Genomic DNA, 11,371 nt, shown 5'->3' with positions numbered 1-11,371 from the left:
TTTTTTTTTATGGTGTGTATTTTCTCTTTCAGTTCTCGCAAGAACTTCCTCACCTCCTGGAACTCATTGGCTCTTTTTTTCTGGAGTTTATTATTTCTCTTCTCTTGTATCTCTATTAGATTTGTCACTATGAATATTCTAAATTCTTTATCAGACATTTCTGCGAGTTCCATTGTACTGTCTGTGGATGAAGAGGAGTTATTCTTTTCCCTTGGGGGAGAGGTATTATCTTGATTTCTCATATTTCTTATGCCTCTTCAGTGATTTCTAGTCATCTGATGTGTTACTCGTTTTTTTCTAATTTCTAAAAGTTTAATCTGAGTGATCAGAGGCATGCAGGGATGAGGTGATCTGTAAATTCTTTGCCATTTCATTTTTCTCCCTTTGTGCTGCAGATTTAGTGGGAATTGAGGAATATGTTAACCCAAATAGTGTTCAGATGCTTGGCTATATTTCACTTGGACCTGTCTAGACACTCAGTGAGTGGATGCAGGTGACTTCTCAGCAGAACATCTTCATTTCGCTTATTTCCTGAAAGCACTAGATCTCAGCTCCCATGGAGGACTCTGTCACTGCTAAGAGTTTGAATAATCTGGTGATATACTCACTTCTTCCTACTTCTTTGGAGTAGATTCTGTAGCAGTATGCTCCTGCACTTCCCTATGGTGTGAGTTAGCTCTGTGCCAGTTTTCCTCCTCTACTGTGGTTGGCAGTGTGGAATTCACAGTGGGTGTTTTGAGTTCAGATTTTCAGAGGGGAGTTTCTCTCCTTTTACTGCTGGGGGTGTTATGTGGAAAGAATTCTTCCAAAGCCTCACTGTCTTCAGGGGTTTGGTTTCAGTTTACACAAACCTTTCTTTTTCTAATGTGGCTGGAGGCTAAACTGGATAGGTAGAATGTAAGATGGTAGTTCAGTTCATGCACTGTCTAGGCTAGAACAGCCTCCTCTCTCTCCACCTCAGGCTGGGTAGAGATCTTAAGTGATCAGTTCATAGTGAGCAGGGCTTTGCTTCCCTGTTGCTCCTTCATAGGTGTGGTGCAGAACAGTGTCAGTACAGGCTGGGCAGCAACTCCTACCTTCCATCTCTGGGACTGCAGGAGCTGGGTGGTGATTGTTTTAGGTTGGAGCAACTTCTCCTTCCCCATTTCAGGCGGGGTGGGTGTCTGATGATCAGCTCAGACTGTGTGGCCTTTGCTTCCCTGTTGCTTCTTGTAGCTCTCTAAATAAATCTTTTATGTGTATATTTTTATATCTTTGGGTAAATTACTATTGCAGAATAGGATTGCTGGGATATAAAATAAGTTTGTTTAACTCTACAAGAAGTTGCCAAACTATTTCCAAAGTACTGCACTATGTCATATTCCCTCTAGTTGTATAGCAGCATTGCAATTGCTCTACGTCATTGCTGAACTTGGTATTTTCACTATTTTTCATTTTAATTATTGTATTATATGTAGTATTCTATATTGTGATTTTTGTCTTTTTTCATTTGTTTGTGAAGGGAGTCTTATGATGTTGTAGTCTTTCTGACTCAGCCTTTCAAGTAGCTGGGAGTACAGTACCATCACACCTGACTCTCATAGTCAGTGTCTTGCTATGTTGCCCACACTGGCTTCAAGCTCACTCTCTTCCCACTTCAGCCTCCTCATTATCATTGTGGTTTTAACATATATTTAACTAATGACTAATGATGCTGAGTATTATTTCAGGTTCTTTATTATAATTTCTGTTAGTATGTAAATTACATTGAATGATTTCCAAATATTAAAAAACTTGGCATTCTTGGTATAAACTTGAAGGTTGTCCTGGGAGATGATTTCTTGCTTTCTGTCTCTCTGTCTCTTCTGTGAGTGCACTCGCCTATAGCAAAAATCCCTTTCTTAAAAAACAAAACAAAAAACAAAATTTGAGGGTTGTGGTTGACTTTGTTTATAACATGTTGTTGGTTATATTGGCACTTATATTAATGGGGGTTATTTCTCTGTGCGTTTGTGTGTGTGTGTGTGTGTGTGTGTGTGCGTTTGTGTGTATGTGTGTGTTTTCCTTTGGAAAGAGAAATTTTTGCTATAGGGTATGTGCGTTCACTGGAGAGACAGAAACAGAGACAAAAAGTGAGAAATCATCTCCCAGGGAAAATGGCCATGCTGCAATTTAATCCCTTTTCTTCCATTCTCCTCTCAGGATCTTGGGCATGCACACACACATACCTAGTGTGAGTTTCGAGCCTCCATGTATGGGACTAGAACTGCCGTCGGCCATGTGGGTGTTTAGCAATGTAAACATTATGCTATGTACTGATCCCTGTGTAGATTTTTAAAATAATGTTTTGTTTTCATCTCAGAGTAATGATTTTCACATATAATGAGCTGGGAACTATTCTAAAGGGTTCATGTGGGATTGACATTATTTTTAAAAAGATTTGATAAAATTCACCAGTGAAACCATTTGGGCCTGAAGTTCTCTGGGAAAAAAATTAACTATAAATTTATTAGATGAAATGGGACTACTTCAAATGACCTATGTTATATCTCTTATGGTACTTTGAGTCTTTTACCAACCTGCTAGCCCACTACCTGTTTTTATCCAGTCCACACCAACTCATCAAATTCTTAAATTAAAAATGTTTTCATTATTTTCCTTTTTGGTATGGTGGTCTGTTCCTCATGAGTGGACATCATTTTGTTTTTCATCCACATCTCTTTAAACACTGAACACCTATTAATGACTTAATAACTTGACTTTTGATTGATTGAACTGTAAGTTATAAACTGAAAGATGAATTTTATTTTGTAATCTTTGGATTGTATTTCAGTTTTTATAGTATACCTTTGCAAGGCTAAGGTTTTAATGAACTTAATGATTTAGAGGGGTGCAAAAGCCTATAGTAAGTAGACATTACATTTTGTTATTTTCGTTTTCATTTCTACTCCTACACGTTTCATCCCTTTTCATCTTTGTTGTTGGAAAATGCAATTTCTTTTCCCATTGATTTAGTCTTTGTACATTTAGCAAGTATCGATCCTTCTCTGAACTCTGGCTGCATTTTTAAGAGAGCAGAATCTGAAGAGTTTTATTTTATTTTATTCAAACAATATACCAAGTATTCTACAGAAAATAGTTACAATTTTCTCTGGTACATAGTTTGTAATTGCAATTTTTCTGCTTCTATTGTTGTTAAAGATGGGTTATCATCATCTACTAATTTTTTTTTTTTTTTACTTTTTTTTGCCATAGGATGTATGCTATCACCAGAAAAAAAAAAGATAAAGAGAGACAGAGAGAGGGAAGGTGAGAAGTTACCCCCTCCAGGAGGGATGGCCACACAACAATCCTTTCTCCTCCATTCTCCTCTTGGGATTTTGGGCATGCATATACATGTGCCTAGCCTGCTTTTCAAGCCACTGGGTTCATAGCTCAAATGGCAGTTGGTCATGTGGGAGTCCAGTACCTTAACCACCATTTCATCTGTTGACCATCACTACTAATTTTTAAAAGTTGCGTTTTAAAGTTGATTTAATAGTCTAATAGGCTTTTTAGCAGGTGTTGGGCAAATAAAATAGCTTTTTCTGTTTTAAAGTAGATTATTACAAATGTGTATTAATTTAACATACATTTATTGGAGCATATAAGTTTTTTTAAAAAAAGTTTATTTCTTCTGAGAGAGAGGGAAGGGGATAGCACTGCTAAAGGGGTTCTGGCGCCTACCCCAGCCAGAGCCAGCTTTGGATAATGGACCCACATATGCCCAGCAAACTGGGCAAAGTCGCTGGGATGTCAACCTGGAACTTCCTCATGGGGAATCAACCTTGCAGAGTCTCATGTTTTACCACTATGCCTCCTCCCACCCCCAACTATTTTCCTGCAAGTCAAATTTAAATCTAGAATTGGATTACCTATTTGAGTGATGGAAATAGCAAAAATACTTTAATTCAAATTTAGTAGAGAGGAAATCACAATCTAGTGAGTAGAATGTTCTGAATATTTCCTAGTTTTCTTACTTTAAAACTATATCTTGTGGGGCCAGCAGGTGGTGAGGTGGTTAAAGCACTGTACTCCCATGTGGTTGACCATGGTTTGAATCCTAGACCCAGTGGGTTAAAACTCATGCCAAGCATGTGTGCATGAGTGCCCAAAATTCCAAGGGGAGAATGGAGGAGAAGGGATTGTGGTGTCGTCATCCCCCCTGGGGAGTGATTTCTAGCTGTTTCTCTGTTTCTCTCTCTCTCTCTCTGGTGAGTACACATGCTCTATAGAAAATCTCTGTCTTAGAAAAATATATATCACAAATATGTTTAGTCAATTGCAGTTCATTCACAATGAAACATATATTTTTTAACATTGTTTTTATTTGCTTCTGGATGATATGAAATTTACTGAATATTTGTGAACTCAGTTACTTCATTTATAAATTGGGAGTATTTAGAATAATAAATAAAAAATTATACCAGATGACTTCCCAAATTCTTTTTTAACTCATCTGTTTTTAATTTATATTCTTGTATAAATTATTAGATATTCTTCACTTTTGGACATAAATATCTAAACTTTAAAAATCTTCAAAAGCAAAATTATGAATGCATATATTATATGTTAGAGCTAAGAATATTAGAGATATTTTGCAAAACATCAGGAGCTACAAAGAAGTTATATAGGGACTCTCAGAGTCCAGACATGACCAACTTTATTATGATAATGATATCTCTTTAGCCTTATTATTATTTTTCACTTGAAAGAGCCTTTAAATGACAATTTCTTTCTTATGGATTCTTTTTTTTTCCCCTGAGGTTTATTTATTTCCTATGAGAGAGAGAGAGAGAGAGAGAGAGAGAGAGAGAAGCACCTTCAACAGGATTGCACAATTTCTATCTTATGGATTCTTTTTTTTCCCCTGAGGTTTATTTATTTCCTGAGAGAGAGAGAGAGAAGCACCTTCAACAGGATTGCACACTATGATCTTGCTCCTGGCCTCTCAGCCAGTCAGGGCTATGGACACATACACATGTGTCCCTAGTGCACACAAATCAACCTGGGAAATGAACTGAACCCTGGTCTTCCATATGGCCTCCAGTATTGCAGGGTGTTATAATACCACTGCATCACTACAGCAGGACTATCTGTAATCTTATTATTGAAGGTCTGGGAAATATTCTTGCAGCCACATTGTGGGCTGTTGTAATCTTATTGAGCATTTTAAAATTGAGTTCTTCTCCTTTCCTATGGCACTTTTTCAGAGGTGATGACCTGATGTTCTGAATCTTCCATTTCTGTAAGTTGCCATCATGTTGTGTATTATTTGTGTTTCTGTAGGTAGTAACTGGAAAGTTTCCATAATCACCAGTGACTTGCCAAATGCAGGAACAAGCTCACAGATTTATATTACGCTATATGGAGAATTTAGAAGTTCAGCCCCGATATATCTTTATGGAGCTAATCGGGCTCGATTTCAGAGTGGCAGTGAAGACATCTTTACTGTGAGTAATAAAACTGAATAAAACCTGTTAATTTAAGTGATACAGCTTTTAGATACTTTGGAATGAATGCCATCTATCAAACTGGGCCTTTCCTATTGCAACATCATGTGCTCTGTAAATCAACCAAAAGTAATTCATGGCAGTTTTTGCTTAGGCTGATTTAATACAAGTAAATCTGCAATATTGGTTGAGACAAGATCTATAGAGAAATTTTAGGTGGTCAATATTTATTGTTTTTATGTGGCATCTGTCTGGAGGAAGGACTTATACCTTTCTGGCTCTATGGATGAGGCTCAAAGTCAAGCTCAAAAAGTGGAAAAAGAACTGTTAAACAAGGAGGGCAAAGAAGTTGAGATAAGTTTTCATTAATTTATTAATTATTGTTATTAAATTATCAAGTTATTATATCATGGGTAGATATATTGAGATAAAGATTTAGAAAGAAATAGGAGTAGCAACAATGAGTCAGGGGAGAGCAGTGTCATGTTATTAAAATAAAGCCAGAAATATTAGCAATCAAAGGCAAAATTTGAAATGGATTAAGCACCTAGCACTTTACAGGTGCTTAATATGTCTGTTGAAAGAATAACTGTATGTATAGAAAGTTTGAACCAGGTGGAGACAGAAAATAAAATCACAATCACAATTAGATGTCTTTTCCTTAAATATTTAATGACTTTTTATTATTATAATTTCTAATTTTCATATAATAGTTCTACAAATTTATGAGGTACAGTTAGTTTTTCAAACATGTATATATTGTATAATAATCAAATCGGGGCAGTAAACCCTCCCAACATCTTAAAGATTTATCATTCCTTTGTGTTGTACACATTCAAAACCAACTCTTCTATTTTGAAGTGTACATTGAATTGTCACCAACCGTCATTACTCTGCTATGCTAGTGTACTCTAGAACTCATCTTTTATCTACTTGCACTTTTTTATCTGGTAACTATGTTCTCCCCTTCCAACATCTTCTTTTTTCCATCTTCTGGTATCCACAGTTATACCTTCCACTTCTGTATGGTAAAAACTTTTAGATTGTACTAATAAGTGAGAACACATGGTATTCATCTTTCAGTAATTAATACAGTTACTTAACATTATTTCCTTCAAGTTTATCATTGTTGTGTCAAATGACAGGATTTCACCTTTTTTTTTTTTTCCTAAATGACTGAATCATTATCCATTCATTAGTTGTTAGGCACCAACATTGCCCCCATGTAATAGCTATTGTGAATAGTGCTGCAATAAACATAGGAGTACAAGTATCTCTTCAACATACTAATCTCCTTTCCCTTGGGAACATAGTAGTGGGATTACTGAATCATAAGGTAGTGTTATTTTTAGTTTTTTGAGAAACTTCAAATTCTTTTTCATAGTGGTTGTACTAATTTAAGTTCCCATGACAGTACAGAAAAGTTCTCCATTCCCCACAGTTATACACACACACACACACATGTATACATTTTACACCTATTTCTGACCCTCTGCCCTTTCCCACCCTCCTCCCTCACTATCTCTGGTGTCTACAGTTCTCAATTCCTTTTCCCCCTACATTTTATTGATCACACAATTTCTTATATATTCTAACTACTTTCAATAGCAAGTTCAGCTGGTAATTTCAAGAAAAACAGTTTTAACTTTAATAAATCAAAGAAATGCTAAGGAACTTTGCTTAAAACTTTAAGCCAGGAAACAGGTTAGGATTTTGTTAAAATAGGTACATGAACCTATCAACAGCTCAAGACAGGACAAAAATCCTTAAAATGGAAAACAAAGCCTAGAAGAAAATCAGTAATGATTTAGTCAAAAGTCATAAAATGCTATTTTACCAGTTCAGTCTCATATACTTAATCTATCTTCTGTTGTGGTTTGATCTTCCCGATTAAACTCTAGACTTGTCCCTATGATTAAATTGGCCATTTTCTTAATTTTTGAACTCTTATTTCTGTGTGTCTGTATTTAATTTTCCTGGTAGAGCATTCTTTTGAGAACTTCTTGAAGATCCGGTCTGGTGTTGGTAAATTCTTTCAGGTTTTGTTTATCTGAGAATGTTCTTGTTTATTTCTTCTCATATGAAGGATCATCTTGCCAGGTACAGTATTCTTGGTTGAAACTGCTTTTCCTTTAACACTACAAATATATTTTCCCATTCTTTCCTTGCTCCCTTTGTTTCCGATGAGAAGTCTGCTGTTACCCTGATGGGATATCCTTTGTAGATAACTTGCTGGTTTTCTCCTGTCAGTCTTAGTATTTTGTCTTCGTGTTTTTGGTCAATCTGGCTATAATGTGTCTTGGAGAAGATCTTCTTGGGTTAATTCTATTTGGGGTGTTTTGTATTTCTTGGGACTAGATCTTTGAGTGCCTCTCTAAGTTTGGAAAGTTTTCTTCCAGGATTTCATGGGATAGATTATCAGTACCCTCATGAGTCTCTTTACCTTCTGGGATACCAGTTATCCAGATGTTTGGACGTTTGATGGCATCTAGTATTTCTCATATATTAGTCTTATTTTTGGGGGCAATTTTCTCAGTCTTTGTGGTGGATTTTTCTAGGCAAGCAATTTTTTTTTCTTCCACATTAGAGATTCTGTTTTCTGTATAATCTAGTCAGCTTTTAATACTTTCAAGGGAGGTTTTGACTTCCTGTATTATAGCCTTCATCTCTAACAGGTCCATTTGGTTCTTTTTTTAAAGTGTGTAATTTCTCTTTTAGATCTTGCAAGAATTTCCTCACCACCTGGAACTTGTCAGCTCCTTTCTCCTGCATCTTCTGCTGTTCATTGTCTCTCTTCTCTTCCATCTCTGTTAGCTTTATAATTATGAATAGTCTAAATTCTTTATCAGACATTCCCTTGATTTCCATCAAACTATCTGTGGATGAAGAGGAGTTATTCTTTTCTCTTGGAGGAAAGGTATTTTCTTGCTTTCCCACATTTCTTGTGGCCCTGCAATGATTTCTAGTCATCTGATGGATAGTGTGTTTCTTCCTAATTTTTGAAGTTCAATTCAAGCTGAAGTTCAGGAGTGTGAAGAAGGAGGTGATCTGGAATCACTTTGCTGTTCCAATTTTTTATCCCTTTGTTCAGCAGATTCAGTGGATATTGAGGAATATGTTAACTCTAATAGTATTTGGATGTTTGGCTATGGTTCCCTTAGATCCATCTAGAAACACAGAGAATGGAGATTGAGGGACAGAGTGATGAGATAAAATTAAAAAAAAGGAAACAGAGAGAGAAAGAATAAAAAAGAAAAACAAAACAAACAACAAAACAAAGAAACAGAAAAAGAGAGAAAAAGAAGGAAAAAAACAAGAAAAAAACTTTTTTTAAAAATAAAAATTACAATAGGGGATTATTAGCAAGATAAAGAGGGGCCGAAAGCCAAGAGAATACTTTACCTTAAACAATCTTAAAAAGGAAAAATTATAAAAAACTGAGAGACAGAGACAGAAGCAGAGAGAGACAGAGACAGAGAGAAGGCTAGAGGGGCTCCCTACCACTTGAGTTAGTGGGCTGGAGGCTGAATTATCAGTAGAAAATCTTCATGTCTCCTTTTCCCCCTGAAACCACTAGTTCTCAGGAACCATGGAGGAGTGTTCTCCATCAATTGCTAATTTTAAAATCAGGTTATTTGACTGTTTTGCTAGTGAGCTATTTGAGTTTCTTATATATTCTGGTTATTAATTCCTTGGTGGATGTATAATTTGTGAATATTTTCTCTCATTCTGTAGGTTTTCTCTTTACTCTCTTAGTTGTTTCTTTGCTGTGCAGAAATTTGTATTTTTATATAATTTCATTTGTTAGTTTTTGTTGTCCACTGTGCTTTCAAGGTCTTATTTAAAAAAATGATTCTTAAACCAATGTTCTAATGCATTTCTTCCATGTTTCCTTCTAGTACTTTTATGGCTTTGGGTCTTAAATCTTTCATCTATTTTGATTTAATTTTTTTTGGAGAGGTTTTTGCTACAGGGTGCATGTGCTCAACAGAAAAACAGAGAGAAACAGAGAGACAGAAAGTGAGAAATCACCCCCATGGGGGGATGGCCATGCCACAGTCCCATCTCCTCCATTCTCCTCTAGGGATCTTGGGCATGCATGTACACGAAGTCAGGTTATATGATACTTCCAACTTTGTTCTTTTTGTACAGGATTGCTTTGGCTACTCAGAGTCTTTGTGATTCTAATTTTATGATTGCTTTTCTGTTTCCATGAAAAATGACATTGTGATGACAAGGATGAGAGAGAGAGAGAGAGAGAGAGAGAGAGAGAGAGAGAGAGAACATTAATGGTGCATAGTCATGCCACAGTCCTTTTCCCTCTGTTTTCTATCCTATCAGGATTTTGGTCCTGCACATACAAATACCTGGTGTGTTTTTCAAGCCACCAGGGCTACCACTTGTACTGAGGTTGGCCATTTGGGACCCTGGTTCCCTATACATGATGCTTAACTGCTGCACTGTGCAATTGTCATGCTATTATTATTTTGATAGAGAGTGCATTAAATTGGTAGCTCACTTTGGGTAGGATTGATATTTTAACAATATGGATTCCTTTAATCCATGGGATGTCTTCCCATTTTTTGTGGCTTTTCTCATTTCTTTCATTAGTATTTTACAGTATTGATTGTATAGTTAATTTGCCTCTTTGATTAAGTTTGCTGCTAGGTATGTTACCTTATTTTTTTGTAGCTATGAAAAAACGAGAATGCTTTCTTTTTCTTTTAAGGTTTTTGCCATAGGGCACATGTACTCACCAGAGAGAAACAGAGGGAAACATTGAAATCAAAAGTAAGAAATCACCCCATGGGAGATGGCCATGCTGCAATCCCATCTCCTCCATTTTTCTCTTGGGATTTTGGGCACATATGCACACATGTCTGGCTTGAGTCTTAAACCACTGGATCTGGGATTCAAACCACAGTTGGCCATCTGGCAATCCAGCACCTTAATCACTGCACCACCTGCTGGCCCCATGGGAATCTTTCCTTAAATTTTTTTCTTTAGTAGTTTGCTGGTTTAAAGTAGGGTTAATGTGTTCTTTGCTGTTTAGAAACTTCTTAATCTGATGTGATCCTACCTGTCTATTTTGGGGATTATTGCCTGTGTTTGGGGGGGTCTTGCTTAAGAAGTCTTTGTCTACCCCAATGTCTCCCAGAGTTTCCCCAGTGTTTTCTACCAGTAGTTTTATAGTTGCGGTCTTAGGTTTAGATCTTTGATCTACTCTGATTTTGTTGTTGTTGTTAAAGGTGACAGATAGGGGTTCAAATTCACCTTTCTACAGGTGGATAGCCAGTTTTTCCAGCACCACTTGCTAAAGAGGTTTTCTTTTTCTCACTGGATTGACTGGTACCCTTTGTCAAAGATGAGTTGGCCGTACGTTTTGGAGTTTATTTCTGCTGTCTCTACTCTGTTCCATTGGTCCTCATATTTGTTTTTATTCCAATACCATGATATTTTGACTATCACAGCTTTGTCATATATTTTGGGGTCAGGAAGTGAGATGCCACCCAGTCCACTCTTTTTATGTAGGATTACTTTGGCAATACAGGGTCTTTTATGATTCCAGACAAATTCTATGATTGTCTTTCCTAGATCTGTGAAGAATGTCTCTTGTAATTTTATAGGAATTGCATTAAAGATATAGATTAATTTAGGTAAGATTGCCATTTTGATTATATTAATTCTCCCAATCCAGGAACGTGGGGTGCCCTTCCACTTTTTTGGGTCATTTTCTTATTTCGTTTTTTTTTTTAGATTTTCATAGTTTTCTTTATAGAGGTCTGACTTCCTTGATTAGTTTTATTCCTAGATATCTTATACTTTTTGTGACTATGGTAAATGGGATTACTTTTTTCAGTTCTGTCTCTGTCTGCTTGTTGTTTGTATATAGAAATGCC

General features: G+C 36.3%; 1 protein-coding gene across 1 annotated transcript in view; it reads left to right on the top strand.

Moving 5' to 3' along the window:
• Positions 1–11,371, top strand: part of LOC102475839 (lipoxygenase homology domain-containing protein 1-like) — a 66,710-nt gene that overhangs the window by 20,388 nt on the left and 34,951 nt on the right. The window contains exons 2-3 of the mRNA XM_027773873.1: positions 1,031–1,155; positions 5,308–5,471. Coding sequence (XP_027629674.1) covers positions 1,031–1,155; positions 5,308–5,471 — 289 coding nt within the window. The remainder of the gene's footprint in view (positions 1–1,030; positions 1,156–5,307; positions 5,472–11,371) is intronic.

This window comes from Tupaia chinensis, unplaced genomic scaffold, assembly GCF_000334495.1.
Source record: "Tupaia chinensis unplaced genomic scaffold, TupChi_1.0 Scaffold000046_3, whole genome shotgun sequence".
Classification (NCBI taxonomy): domain Eukaryota; kingdom Metazoa; phylum Chordata; class Mammalia; order Scandentia; family Tupaiidae; genus Tupaia; species Tupaia belangeri.
The sequence above is the reverse complement of the archived record's forward strand: the minus strand, read 5'-3'. Positions and strand labels throughout refer to the sequence as shown.